The sequence below is a fragment of the Crinia signifera genome, chromosome 6 (genome assembly GCF_055691185.1).
Source record: "Crinia signifera chromosome 6, ASM5569118v1, whole genome shotgun sequence".
Lineage (NCBI taxonomy): Eukaryota > Metazoa > Chordata > Amphibia > Anura > Myobatrachidae > Crinia > Crinia signifera.
In genome coordinates, this window is record NC_139222.1 from 5,347,737 (window position 1) to 5,364,396 (window position 16,660).

At 47.0% G+C, this 16,660-nt stretch overlaps 1 protein-coding gene across 2 annotated transcripts in view; it reads left to right on the forward strand.

The window, feature by feature from the left end:
• The window catches only part of LOC146009871 (uncharacterized), a 42,982-nt gene that overhangs the window by 5,235 nt on the left and 21,087 nt on the right, over nt 1-16,660 (forward strand). The window contains exons 1-3 of one of the 2 annotated variants that reach the window (XM_083150439.1): nt 8,451-8,600; nt 12,520-12,669; nt 13,609-13,794. In XM_083150439.1, the coding sequence (XP_083006565.1) occupies nt 12,592-12,669; nt 13,609-13,794 (264 nt within the window). In that variant the 5' untranslated portion in view covers nt 8,451-8,600; nt 12,520-12,591. Of the gene's footprint in view, nt 1-8,450; nt 8,601-12,519; nt 12,670-13,608; nt 13,795-16,660 lie in introns of those variants that run through there. The other variant, XM_083150440.1, reaches the window with a different exon arrangement.

The window sequence follows — 16,660 nt, forward strand, 5'->3', positions numbered from 1 at the left end:
GTTTGTACTTCAATCTGATATCTATATCGCAGTGTAAAAATAAAGCAGCCAGTATTTACCCTGCACAGAAACAAAATAACTCACCCAAATCTAACTCTCTCTGCACATGTTACATCTGCCCCACCTGCAGTGCACATGGTTTTCTCCATTACAGAGAAAATTTGTATTTGCGTGTGAACCAGAATCATGCACTAAAAACAAATAGCGTAGGGTTGCCTACTTTTGAAAAATAATTTCAGGGAGAAAAGTTAAAGGCATGGGGTGGTCCTTGCGTCGCCACGGGGGCAGTCCTTGCGTCGCCCCGGGGGCAGTCCTTGTGTCACCAGGGGGTGGGCCATGAGTCATGAGGGGGCCCCTACAGTATTTTGACACTGAGCTGGGGCTTCTCGCACACAGGGCACATCCATACACAGATCTGTCTCCTATGGATGTGCATGCGGCACTGAGGGGGGGCTGGGCACATCATGTAGGTAGCATCATACACCTTACAGGGGGAGAGCACAGCACCGACACCCGGGGCCCAGGCTCACACATACTGAGGGACCCTCACAGGGGGAGAGCACAGCACCGACACCTGGGGCCCAGGCGCACACGTACTGAGGGACCCTCACAGGGGGAGAGCACAGCACTGACACCCGGGGCCCAGACTCACACATACTGAGGGACCCTCACAGGGGGAGAGCACAGCGCCGACACCCAGGCAGGGCAGGCGACAGGGGGGTCATAGGGGACACCTGTACCGGGCCTCAAGCTTGTGAGGGGCCCCAAGGTTCTGACACGCTCAGGGCTGTAAGCGTACCGATGGCAGTGCAGTGCCTAGCAATGGTTAATAATGGCACCCCCTGGTTCCTGTAAAAGTACTTACTCAGACCCTCCTTCGGTATTAGTGAATATTAATGATGTGTCTTTTGTAACAATATAAAAAATACATTGCAGTATATTGAAAATGTTTTGCTCAAAGGGGCAGTGTTGGGGGGGCACACCAGAGATATTAGTGTACATTGCGTCCTGCTCCCCCCAGCCTGCACATGGCGCTGTATATAGAGAGTATTATATAGCTATATATCATCCAGGGCTGTGTGACTATACCTCTATAGGGGCTGCCAGGGTGCTGATCCACCAGCGGGCGAGGAGACGGCACCGGTACGGGCACAGGAGACAGGCTTGGGTTCACTTCTGCCAGACACAAAGAGGTGCCGCTAGATGCATGGGGAGACTGCCTGGCAGGGTGGCCTCAGCGTCATAGGCAAATCTAGAATTCTGGTAATGGGTGGTCCCAGATCTAGACATAATAGCAGGGGGACCTTTGTGCGGCATAGCCACGCGGCAAAAGGGGGCGTGGCCTAATGGAAGGAGGAGTGAGGTAAAAGGGGGCGTGGCCTCATGGAAGGAGGCGTGGCATCACAAAAAGGGTGTGGTATTACACTTTAGACCACGGGTGTCAAACACAAGGCCCGCCAGACCTCGTCATGTGGCCCGCGCGAGGAGATAGCATGCAGGGGCAGTGTGTCCCAGCTCCTGCCTAGGCCACCTCCTCTCACCCACCCCCCACCCCGCGCGCACTCGCTCGCTCGCCGGAGCTGCGGGGTTGGTTGCTGGGACTGGGACGTCACGCAGCTGGCGATCCGTGCTGGACTGCTGGTAGTAGCGGTAACCGTGTGTGCGAGGCGGCTGACTGAAATAGGTTAGTATATAACTCAGGCTGGTCACTGTACGTGGGGATCTCTGTCACTGAGGGTGACATTTACACAGCAGGCCATGCTCTCCTCTAGTCACTGCGTGTCTATCTTGCTAGCCCACATTAAAATGTCTTTCCCAAAATGGTGTCACCTCCTCTAGCATCCCTAAGGCAGCTCTGTACCTTCTGTCCCTGTCTACCACTGAACCCTGCACCTCAATATAATTAGTACTGGATGTGGAATTACATTTCTGCAGCATAGCTCTGTGTTTGATGGCCCACCATTTTTGTTATCGCATTATTGTTATATGCATGTCCTGTTTCACACTGCTTTAAAGTACACCTTGTACAAGTTTTCTGTCATTTGTACTTTTTGGGGGACCGGCCCTTTGAGGGTGATCAAACTGCTGATGCAGCCCCCGATGAATTTGAGTTTGACACCCCTGCTTTAGACCATACGCGCCGTACAGAGAATATTATTACCAGTTATTATATAGCGCACACATATTCCGCAGCGCTGTACAGAGACTACTATTACCAGTTATTATATAGCGCACACATATTCCGCAGCGCTGTACAGAGACTATTATTACCAGTTATTATATAGCGCACACATATTCTGCAGCGCTGTACAGAGAATATTATTACCAGTTATTATATAGCGCACACATATTCCGCAGCGCTGTACAGAGAATATTATTACCAGTTATTATATAGCGCACACATATTCCGCAGTGCTGTACAGAGACTATTATTTCCAGTTATTATATAGCGCACACATATTCCCCAGCGCTGTACAGAGAATATTATTACCAGTTATTATATAGCGCACACATATACCACAGCGCTGTACAGAGACTATTACCAGTTATTATATAGCGCACACATATTCCGCAGCGCTGTACAGAGACTACTATTACCAGTTATTATATAGCGCACACATATTCCGCAGCGCTGTACAGAGATTATTATTACCAGTTATTATATAGCGCACACATATTCCGCAGCGCTGTACAGAGACTACTATTACCAGTTATTATATAGCGCACACATATTCCGCAGCGCTGTACAGAGATTATTATTACCAGTTATTATATAGCGCACACATATTCCACAGCGCTGTACAGAGAATATTATTACCAGTTATTATATAGCGCACACATATTCCGCAGCGCTGTACAGAGAATATTATTACCAGTTATTATATAGCGCACACATATTCCGCAGCGCTGTACAGAGACTATTATTACCAGTTATTATATAGCGCACACATATTCTGCAGCGCTGTACAGAGAATATTATTACCAGTTATTATATAGCGCACACATATTCCGCAGCGCTGTACAGAGAATATTATTACCAGTTATTATATAGCGCACACATATTCCGCAGTGCTGTACAGAGACTATTATTTCCAGTTATTATATAGCGCACACATATTCCGCAGCGCTGTACAGAGAATATTATTACCAGTTATTATATAGCGCACACATATACCACAGCGCTGTACAGAGACTATTACCAGTTATTATATAGCGCACACATATTCCGCAGCGCTGTACAGAGACTACTATTACCAGTTATTATATAGCGCACACATATTCCGCAGCGCTGTACAGAGACTATTATTACCAGTTATTATATAGCGCACACATATTCCGCAGCGCTGTACAGAGAATATTATTACCAGTTATTATATAGCGCACACATATTCCGCAGCTCTGTACAGAGATTATTATTACCAGTTATTATATAGCGCACACATATTCCGCAGCGCTGTACAGAGATTATTATTACCAGTTATTATATAGCGCACACATATTCCACAGCGCTGTACAGAGAATATTATTACCAGTTATTTATATAGCGCACACATATTCCACAGCGCTGTACAGAGACTATTATTACCAGTTATTATATAGCGCACACATATTCCGCAGCGCTGTACAGAGAATATTATTACCAGTTATTATATAGCGCACACATATTCCCCAGCGCTGTACAGAGACTATTATTACCAGTTATTTATATAGCGCACACATATTCCGCAGCGCTGTACAGAGATTATTATTACCAGTTATTATATAGCGCACACATATTCCGCAGCGCTGTACAGAGACTATTATTACCAGTTATTATATAGCGCACACATATTCCGCAGCGCTGTACAGAGATTATTATTACCAGTTAATATATAGCGCACACATATTCCGCAGCGCCGTACAGAGACTATTATTACCAGTTATTATATAGCGCACACATATTCCACACTGCTGTACAGAGAATATTATTACCAGTTATTTATATAGCGCACACATATTCCACAGCGCTGTACAGAGACTATTATTACCAGTTATTATATAGCGCACACATATTCCCCAGTGTTGTATAGAGAATATTATTACCAGTTATTATATAGCGCACACATATTCCACACTGCTGTACAGAGAATATTATTACCAGTTATTATATAGCGCACACATATTCCGCAGCGCTGTACAGAGAATATTACCAGTTATTATATAGCGCACACATATTCCGCAGCGCTGTACAGAGACTATTATTACCAGTTATTATATAGCGCACACATATTCCACAGCGCTGTACAGAGACTATTATTACCAGTTATTATATAGCGCACACATATTCCACAGCACTGTACACAGAATATTATTACCAGTTATTATACAGCGCACACATATTCCACAGCGCTGTACAGAGACTATTATTACCAGTTATTATATAGCGCACACATATTCCGCAGCGCTGTACAGAGACTATTACCAGTTATTTAATAGCGCACACATATTCCGCAGCGCTGTACAGAGACTATTATTACCAGTTATTATATAGCGCACACATATACCGCAGCGCTGTACAGAGAATATTATTACCAGTTATTATATAACACACACATATTCCACAGCGCTGTACAGAGACTATTATTACCAGATATTATATAGCGCACACATATTCCACAGCGCTGTACAGAGAATATTATTACCAGTTATTTATATAGCGCACACATATTCCACAGCGCTGTACAGAGACTATTATTACCAGTTATTATATAGCGCACACATATTCCGCAGCGCTGTACAGAGAATATTATTACCAGTTATTATATAGCGCACACATATTCCACACTGCTGTACAGAGAATATTATTACCAGTTATTTATATAGCGCACACATATTCCACAGCGCTGTACAGAGACTATTATTACCAGTTATTATATAGCACACACATATTCCCCAGTGTTGTATAGAGAATATTATTACCAGTTATTATATAGCGCACACATATTCCACAGCGCTGTACAGAGAATATTATTACCAGTTATTATATAAAGCACACATATTCCACACTGCTGTACAGAGAATATTATTACCAGTTATTATATAGCGCACACATATTCCGCAGCGCTGTACAGAGAATATTACCAGTTATTATATAGCGCACACATATTCCGCAGCGCTGTACAGAGACTATTATTACCAGTTATTATATAGCGCACACGTATTCCACAGCGCTGTACAGAGACTATTATTACCAGTTATTATATAGCGCACACATATTCCACAGCACTGTACACAGAATATTATTACCAGTTATTATATAGCGCACACATATTCCACAGCGCTGTACAGAGATTATTATTACCAGTTATTATATAGCGCACACATATTCCGCAGCGCTGTACAGAGACTATTATTACCAGTTATTATAAAGCGCACACATAATCCACAGCGCTGTACAGAGACTATTATTACCAGTTATTATAAAGCGCACACATATTCCGCAGTGCTGTACAGAGACTATTATTACCAGTTATTATATAGCGCACACATATTCCGCAGCGCTGTACAGAGAATATTATTGCCAGTTATTTAGATATAGCGCACACATATTCCACAGTGCTGTACAGAGATTATTATTACCAGTTATTTATATAGCGCACACATATTCCGCAGCGCTGTACAGAGAATATTATTACCAGTTATTATATAGCGCACACATATTCCGCAGCGCTGTACAGAGAATATAATTACCAGTTATTATATAGCGCACACATATTCCACAGCGCTGTACAGAGATTATTATTACCAGTTATTATATAGCGCACACATATTCCACAGCGCTGTACAGACAATATTATTACCAGTTATTATATAGCGCACACATATTCCGCAGCGCTGTACAGAGACTATTATTACCAGTTATTATATAGCGCACACATAATCCACAGCGCTGTACAGAGACTATTATTACCAGTTATTTATATAGCACACACATATTCCGCAGCGCTGTACAGAGAATATTATTACCAGTTATTATATAGCGCACACATCATCCACAGCGCTGTACAGAGACTATTATTACCAGTTATTTATATAGCGCACACATATTCCGCAGCGCTGTACAGAGACTATTATTACCAGTTATTATATAGCGCACACATCATCCACAGCGCTGTACAGAGACTATTATTACCAGTTATTATATAGCGCACACATATTCCACAGCGCTGTACAGAGACTATTATTACCAGTTATTATATAGCGCACACATATTCCGCAGCGCTGTACAGAGACTATGATTACCAGTTATTATATAGCGCATACATATTCCGCAGCGCTGTACAGACTATGATTACCAGTTATTATATAGCGCACACATATTCCACAGCGCTGTACAGAGACTATTATTACCAGTTATTATATAGCGCACACATATTCCGCAGCGCTGTACAGAGACTATGATTACCAGTTATTATATAGCGCACACATATTCCGCAGCGCTGTACAGAGACTATTATTACCAGTTATTATATAGCGCACACATATTCCACAGCACTGTACAGAGAATATTATTACCAGTTATTTATATAGCGCACACATATTCCACAGCGCTGTACAGAGATTATTATTACCAGTTATTATATAGCGCACACATATTCCACAGCACTGTACAGAGAATATTATTACCAGTTATTATATAGCGCACACATATTCCGCAGCGCTGTACAGAGAATATTATTACCAGTTCTTATATAGCGCACACATATTCCGCAGCGCTGTACAGAGACTATTATTACCAGTTATTATATAGCGCACACATATTCCGCAGCGCTGTACAGAGACTATTATTACCAGTTATTATATAGCGCACACATATTCCGCAGCGCTGTACAGAGTATATTATTACCAGTTATTATATAGCGCACACATATTCCGCAGCGCTGTACAGAGACTATGATTACCAGTTATTATATAGCGCACACATATTCCGCAGCGCTGTACAGAGACTATTATTACCAGTTATTATATAGCGCACACATATTCCGCAGCGCTGTACAGAGACTATTATTACCAGTTATTATATAGCGCACACATATACCACAGCGCTGTACAGAGAATATTACCAGTTATTTATATAGCGCACACATATTCCGCAGCGCTGTACAGAGAATATTATTACCAGTTATTATATAGCGCACACATATTCCGCAGCGCTGTACAGAGACTATTATTACCAGTTATTATATAGCGCACACATATTCCGCAGCGCTGTACAGAGATTATTATTACCAGTTATTATATAGCGCACACATATTCCGCAGCGCTGTACAGAGAATATTATTACCAGTTATTATATAGCGCACACATATTCCGCAGCGCTGTACAGAGATTATTATTACCAGTTATTATATAGCGCACACATATTCCGCAGCGCTGTACAGAGAATATTATTACCAGTTATATTATATAGCGCACACATATTCCGCAGCACTGTACAGAGACTATTATTACCAGTGAGTGTAGTAGGACATTTATACCAATATCCAGTGCTATTTTTCAGCAGGCTCCAGCAGGAACTGAGGGCCTTATTGTAGTTCACTCTTTCTGACAAAATCCTTCTTAGATGGACAAAACCATGTGCACTGCAGGTGGGGCAGGTGTAAAATGTGTAGAGAGAATTAGATTTGGGTGAGTTATTTTGTTTCTGTGCAGGGTAAATACTGGCTGCTTTATTTTTACACTGCAATATAGATCTCACTTTGAAGTAAAACCCCTCCCAAATCTAATTCTCTCTGCACAAGTAACATCTGCCCCACCTGCAGTGCACATGGTTTTGTCCATCTAAGAAGGATTTTGTCAGAAAGAGTGAACTAGAATAAGGCCCTCAGTTCTTGCTGGAGCCTGCTGTAAAGGTAAGCATACATTAGAGCGGGGGTGGGGGGCACTGAACACTTCCAGTGTAAGGTCCCCATCCACTAGTGCGATTTCAACCATTTTCATTAGATTCTGAGGCATTGGATGACGCGATTTGAAGGCCACACCCCCTTGCTGTGCGTCAAGCCCCCAAACTTTGGGCTTGCGCAAAGGTCCCGCCAGTGATGCTTTTAAAGTTTGGAGATACGCAACTCGCAGGCTCCGGTGTGATCCGCAGGGGACAGCACATCGGACCGGCTGTCAATCACCTGCAATTTGGGCTCTTTTCCTGCGTCTGGTCACCACAATCACAGGAAAAGAGCCTAAATTGCATGTGGCTTGCCCAGTGTATGGGGGCCTTTAAATATAGCTATAAGTGTCAGCTCTGCCAAGTCATTCAGCATTACAGTAACCACTACATGGAGGATTTAGGCCCCATACATGGGTTTCAGAGAGGCAGAACATAAAGGTGTTGTTATGTTAATGAGGAGTGAAACTGTACTTCCTGGTGCTGCGTTCCACAGCACTTCCTGCTCTGGCGCTGCGTTCCACAGCACTTCCGGGCGCTGCGTGCCACAGCACTTCCGGTCTTTGCGGTCCAAACACAGGAAGGGAGTTTCTTATCGATCGCTGCAACTTCCGAGAGTCCGTCGAGAGTCGGGACCCGAGCACGGAGATAGCGGCGCCGCTGTGTCCGTCAGCAGCAGGTAATGGTGCCCTCATGTACCCGGGGAGCGGCCTGTGGTGCCATGTTATACAGTTGGGGAAGCCTGTAGTGCGCTATGATACAGGATGAGTAGCTTATTGTGTCCTGCTGCATGAGGGGAGCGGCCTGTGGTGACCTTTTGAACAGGAGGAGCTGCCTTTGGTGCTCTACTATATAAAGGGTGCGGCCTACGGTGTCCCTTTGTTCAGGAGGAGCAGCCTGTGGTGCCATATTATAGAGGAGTAGCCTGTGGTGTCCTATTATTATACAGGAGAGCAGCCTGTGGTGTCCTGATGGTATTATTATACAGGGGGAGCAGCCTGTGTTGTCCTGTTATTATTATACAGGGGGAGTAGCCTGTGGTGTCCTGTTATTATTATACAGGGGGAGTAGCCTGTGGTGTCCTATTATTGTACAGGGGGAGTAGCCTGTGGTGTCCTATTATTATACAGGGGGAGTAGCCTGTGGTGTCCTATTATTATACAGGGGGAGTAGCCTGTGGTGTCCTATTATTATACAGGGGGAGTAGCCTGTGGTGTCCTGTTATTATTATACAGGGGGAGTAGCCTGTGGTGTCCTGTTATTATGATACAGGGGGAGTAGCCTGTGGTGTCCTGTTATTATTATACAGGGGAGCAGCCTGTGGTGTCCTGTTATTATTATACAGGGGACAGCCTGTGGTGTCAGGGGGAGCAACATGTTGTGTCATGTTTTTATACAGGTGCAGCAGCCTGTAGTTCCCTGTTGCTATAGCAGCAGCTGCGGAGTATTAATAACAGTAATAAAGTGGAATAGCCTCCCATCAGAGGTGGTAGAGGCTAAGACAGTAGAACAATGTAAACATGCTTGGAATAGGCATATGCATATCCTTAAGGGCCCTACATACGCAGAGATGTGTGCCAGAGATACATCACGGGAGATTCAGCACAAGAGATTTCACTCTTGTGGCTAATTTCAGACAATGAGCCACATACAGAGAGATTTGTGTCAGAGATTCAAATTGGGAGATTCAGCACGGGAGATTTCAAATCTGTCACGACTGTCACGCCGCACATGCCATCAAACTGCACTGTGTATGTGTATATATATATATATATATATATATATATATACACATATATATATATACACATATATATATACACATATATATATATATATATACACATATATATATATATATATATATACACATATATATATATACACATATATATATATATATATACACATATATATATATATATATATATATATATATATATATATATATATACATATATACATAGTGGAGATAGTCCATACATACATTGGTGGAGATATATACATAGTGGTTATAGTCCATACATAGGCCCTTATTTTGATTCGTGCGGTACGGCCCGCGTGCGGCCGTACCGCCGATGTTTTTCTTCTGCACATGCGCAGAGGTCAATCTGCGCATGTGCAGCCCCCTTCGCCGCAGACGGATTTCGTCCGCCGCAAAGGGGGCGTATAGGGGCGTGAGAGGCATCATGCCCTCATTTCCCTATGTGTACGCCCCGCGTTTCATGGGCGTTCCCATGCAAACGCGGGGCGTACGCATGGTAATGAGGCCATGACGCCACTCATGGGGGCGGAAAGCTGACGTCGGCGGATGTCAGCTTTCAGCCCCCATACAAGCTACCACACGGACGATTGTCCGTGTGGTCTCAGCTTGCGGGAGCTGCCGCGGCGTGCGGACCTGCCTTCGATGGTCGTCGACCATCGAATGCAGGGGGCAGCTCCCACCATGGTGGAGGCGTACGCCTCCACCATTTTCGTGCGGATCGCCAGCCGTCCGTGTACGGACGGCCGTGGCGATCCGTAGTGTGGGCGGGGATACGTCTGGTGCGGTCGGAGCCGCATATGCGGCTCGACCGCACCAACCAGAATAAGGGCCATACATTGGTGGAGATATAGTCCCCCACCCCAGGATGGAGATAATTAAGGATATTACGTTGGTGGTATAGTGGGTATAGCCCCCCAAACATTGGTGGCACAGTGGGAAAAAAATAGATATACTTACCGCTACTCTGGAGTCCAGCATCGCGGCTCTGTCCCGCGGCGTCATCAGGAGGGCTGTCTCCGGCGGTGACGTCATCGGCTCGGCGGTGGTCTCCGGCGGTGGTCTCCGGCGGTGCCTGTCATCGGGATCAGCGGCGGCGGTGTGTCAGGTGCAGCGGCGGCGGCGTTCAGCGGGGCTTCAGTCGCTCAGAACAGCCCTGCTCATCTGCCCGCAGCCACACATGCGGGAGATGAGCAGGAGCTTTCTGAGCGACTGTTCTGTATTGTACAGCCCGTCCGTTCTGAATCTTGGACAGATTCAGAACGGCGGGTGCGCGCATGTAAATCGCTGTGTGGGCTATATACACAGCGATTTACATGCATTTTCAGGCATTTTCTGAGCAATTTAGTAAAATCGCTCAGAAAATGCCTGAAAATTGTGCTGTGTGTGGGGGCCATTACAAAGAAATAAGGATTAAAAAGGGTTGAGATTACCTGAAGGGTAAAAAAAAAAGGGGCAGACTAGATGGGCCAAATGGTTCTTATCTGCCGTCAAATTCTATGTTTCTATAATCAGCGGCCAGGGGAAGGAATAACACATAATAGGTATAACATGTATGTGTATACCAGATGGGGCCGGATGTGTAAGGACACAGACCAGCCATGTAACAAGGGGCTGCTCTCCCTGATTGTCTGTCGGGGTGTCCTGTTGTAAAGGAGGAGCAGCTTGTGGTGCCCTGTTGTTATACAGAAGGAGCAGCCTGTGGTGTCCTGTTATACTGAGCAATAGAGACTCTCAGCCAGTGGCTGTGTCAGTCCCCAGATCCTCAGAGTATCAGTGATTGTCCCTCAGGTAATGTCTCCCCCACCTTACGCTGCGCACACACGGCCGACCAGTCACACAGGACACCTACATCTGGTGGCAGTGATAGGGTATCTGTGGCCTCCAATTGATAGGGTGTGCTGGTACTTGTGGTTATCCCTCATTCTCCTTGCTGTCCTGTCTGAGGATAAGACAGCAGGAAGGAGAGGAGCTTTGGGGTAACAGTATACTGTACAGCGCGGTGTGATGGGGCTGGGTCACAGGAACCTCTGACAGACTCTGACCAGGGCTCTATGCCGGGTTATGCTGTACAGCACTGTGTGATGGGGCTGGGTTACAGGAACCTCTGACAGACTCTGACCAGGGCTCTATGCCGGCTTATGCTGTACAGCACTGTGTGATGGGGCTGGGTTACAGGAACCTCTGACAGACACTGACCAGGGCTCTATGCCGGGTTATACTGTACAGCGCGGTGTGATGGGGCTGGGTCACAGGGACCTCTGACAGACTCTGACCAGGGCTCTATGCCGGGTTATGCTGTACAGCACTGTGTGATGGGGCTGGGTCACAAGAACCTCTGACAGATGCTGACCAGGGCTCTATGCTGGGTTATGCTGTACAGAGCTGTGTGATTGGTTACAGGAACCTCTGACAGACGCTGACCAGGGCTCTATGCTGGGTTATGCTGTACAGCGCTGTGTGATGGGGCTGGGTCACAGGGACCTCTGACCAGAGCTCTATGCCGGGTTATGCTGTACAGCGCTGTGTGATGGGGTTGGGTCACAGGAACCTATGACAGACGCTGACCAGGGCTCTATGCCGGGTTATGCTGTACAGCGCGGTGTGATGGGGCTGGGTCACAGGAACCTATGACAGACGCTGACCAGGGCTCTATGCCGGATTATGCTGTACAGCGCTGTGTGATGGGGTTGGGTCACAGGAACCTATGACAGACGCTGACCAGGGCTCTATGCCGGGTTATGCTGTACAGCGCGGTGTGATGGGGCTGGGTCGCAGGAACCTCTGACAGACGCTGACCAGGGCTCTATGTAATGTATGTTATATTTATTCCTAGACATACCAGCTGTGAGGAACCAAAATCTTTATTACACGTCACACGTTCTGTATTCTGATTGATTCCCTGAGGATGGACACGGACAAGAGTCAGAAGACTGAGATGATAATAAATATCTCCCTGGAAATCATCTACCTGCTGACCGGGGAGGTAACCGTGACATCACTTATATCTATAGTAATAATACAGGGAGGTGACAGTGACATCACTTATATCGTAATAATACAGGGTGACATCACTTATATCTATAGTAATAATACAGGGAGGTGACTGGGGAGGTGACAGTGACATCACTTATATCTATAGTAATAATACAGGGAGGTGACAGTGACATCACTTATATCTATAGTAATAATACAGGGAGGTGACAGTTACATCACTTATATCGTAATAATACAGGGAGGTGACATCACTTATATCTATAGTAATAATACAGGGACGTGACTGGGGAGGTGACAGTGACATCACTTATATCTATAGTAATAATACAGGGAGGTGACAGTGACATCACTTATATCTATAGTAATAATACAGGGAGGGGACCGGGGAGGTGACAGTGACATCACATATCTATAGTAATAATACAGGGCCGTGACCGGGGAGGTGACAGTGACATCACTTATATCTATAGTAATAAAACAGGGCCGTGACCGGGGAGGTGATAGTGACATCACTTATATCTATAGTAATAATACAGGGAGGTGACCGGGGAGGTGACAGTGACATCACTTATATCTATAGTAATAATACAGGGACGTGACCGGGGAGGTGACAGTGACATTACTTATATCTATAGTAATAATACATGGAGGTGACAGTGACATCACTTATATCTATAGTAATAATACAGGGAGGTGACAGTGACATTAATTATATCTATAGTAATAATACAGGGAGGTGACAGTGACATCACTTATATCTATAGTAATAATACAGGGACGTGACCGGGGAGGTGACAGTGACATCACATATATATATATATATATATATATATATATATATATATATATATATATATTAACAATACAGGGAGGTGAGGGGGTTCTGGGAGTGTATATAATGATATTAGCTGTCTCCCCCAATACACAGGGTTACACAGTAGTGAAGAAGACATCCGGTGAGTTTGAGACACCCAGCAGCCGTCCCTGTGTGTCCGAAGGACTGAGCAGGACCCAGAGTCCCGTCACGGTGCCTCTACCTCACACACATGAGAAGCACAATGACAAGAAGATTCGGGAACTTGCCAACAAGATCATTCAGCTGCTGACTGGAGAGGTGACTGCTGGGAATGGGACGTTATACAGTAACACCGGGGGATGTGACTGCTGGGAATGGGACGTTATACTGTAACACCGGGGATGTGACTGGAGAGGTGACTGCTGGGAATGGGACGTTATACAGTAACACCGGGGGATGTGACTGCTGGGAATGGGACGTTATACAGTAACACCGGGGGATGTGACTGCTGGGAATGGGACGTTATACTGTAACATCGGGGATGTGACTGGAGAGGTGACTGCTGGGAATGGGACGTTATACAGTAACACCGGGGGATGTGACCGGAGAGATGACCGATGGGAATGGGACGTTGTACAGTAACACTGGGGGTTGTGACCGGAGAGGTGACTGTTGGGAATGGGACGTTATACAGTAACACCGGGTGATGTACCCGAAAAGAGGTGACTGCTGGCAATGGGACGTTATACAGTAACACCGGGGGATGTGACCGGAGAGGTGAATGCTGGGAATGGGACATTATACACTAACACTGGGGGATGTACCCGGAAAGAGGTGACTGCTGGGAATGGGACGTTATACAGTAACACCGGGGGAGGTGACAGGAGAGGTGACTGCTGGGAATGGGACGTTATACAGTAACACCGGGGGAGGTGACAGGAGAGGTGACTGCTGGGAATGGGATGTTATACAGTAACACCGGGGGGATGTGACCGGAGAGGGGACCGCTGGGAATGGGACGTTACACAGTAACACCGGGGGAGGTGACTGCTGGGAATGGGACGTTATACAGTAACACCGGGGCTGGGGTGACAGGAGAGGTGACCGCTGGGAATGGGACATTATACAGTAACACCGGAGAAGTGACCGGAGAGATGACTGCTGGGAATGGGACGTTATACAGTAACACCGGGGGATGTAACCGGAGAGGTGACTGCTGGGAATGGGACATTATACAGTAACACCGGGGAAGTGACCGGAGAGGTGACTGCTGGGAATGGGACGTTATACAGTAACACCGGGGGATGTAACCGGAGAGGTGACTGCTGGGAATGGGACGTTATACAGTAACACCGGGGATGTGACCGGAGAGGTGACTTCTGGGAATGGGACGTTATACAGTAACACCGGGGATGTGACCGGAGAGGTGACCGCTGGGAATGGGACATTATACAGTAACACCGGGGAAGTGACTGGAGAGGTGACTGATAGGAATGGGACGTTATACAGTAACACCGGGGGATGTGACCGGAGAGGTGACTGCTGGGAATGGGACGTTATACAGTAACACTGGGGTATGTGACCGGAGAGGGGACCGCTGGGAATGGGACGTTATACAGTAACACCTGGGGGGGAGGTGACTGCTGGGAATGGGACTTTATACAGTAACACCGGGGGGATGTGACCGGAGAGGTGACTGCTGGGAATGGGACGTTATACAGTAACATCGGGGGATGTGACCGGAGAGGTGACTGCTGGGAATGGGATGTTATACAGTAACACCGGGGGGATGTGACCGGAGAGGTGACTGCTGGGAATGGGACGTTATACAGTAACACCGGGGGATGTGACCGGAGAGGTGACTGCTGGGAATGGGATGTTATACAGTAATACCGGGGGGATGTGACCGGAGAGGGGACCGCTGGGAATGGGACGTTATACAGTAACACCGGGGGGAGGTGACTGCTGGGAATGGGACGTTATACAGTAACACCGGGGGGATGTGACCGGAGAGGTGACCGCTGTGAATGGGACGTTATACAGTAACACCGGCGGATATGACCGGAGAGGTGACCGCTGGGAATGGGACATTATACAGTAACACCGGGGGAGGTGACCGGAGAGGTGACTGCTGGGAATGGGACGTCATACAGTAACACCGGGGAAGTGACCGGAGAGGGGACCGCTGGGAATGGGACATTATACAGTAACACCGGGGGAGGTAACCGCTGGGAATAGGACGTTATACAGTAACACCGGGGAATGTGACCGGAGAGGTGACTGCTGGGAATGGGACGTTATACAGTAACACCTGGAGGATGTGACCGGAGAGGTGACTGCTGGGAATGGGACGTTATACAGTAACACCGGGGAATGTGACCGGAGAGGTGGATCCGATACGATTTGCCGGCGGTCGGAATCCCGACACTGGAATCCCGACCGCCGAAATCCCGACAAGGGGGGGACATGGATCGCCCCCCCTTGCGGGCTCAACACGCAGCGGGCCCGGTGCCTCGCTACGCTCGGCACGCTATTTTATTCTCCCTCTATGGGTGTCGTGGACACCCACAGAGGGAGAAAGTTTCGGGATTCCAGTGTCGGGATTCCGACCGCCGGGATCCCGACCGCCGGCAAATTAACTGCATCCCGGAGAGGTGACTGCTGGGAATGGGACGTTATACAGTAACACCGGGGGATGTGACCGGAGAGGTGACTGCTGGGAATGGGACGTTATACAGTAACACCGGGGGGATGTGAATGGAGAGGTGACTGCTGGGAATGGGACGTTATACAGTAACACCGGGGATGTGACCGGAGAGGTGACTTCTGGGAATGGGACGTTATACAGTAACACCGGGGATGTGACCGGAGAGGTGACCGCTGGGAATGGGACATTATACAGTAACACCGGGGAAGTGACTGGAGAGGTGACTGATAGGAATGGGACGTTATACAGTAACACCGGGGGATGTGACCGGAGAGGTGACTGCTGGGAATGGGACGTTATACAGTAACACTGGGGTATGTGACCGGATAGGGGACCGCTGGGAATGGGACGTTATACAGTAACACCTGGGGGGGAGGTGACTGCTGGGAATGGGACTTTATACAGTAACACCGGGGGGATGTGACCGGAGAGGTGACTGCTGGGAATGGGACGTTATACAGTAACATCGGGGGATGT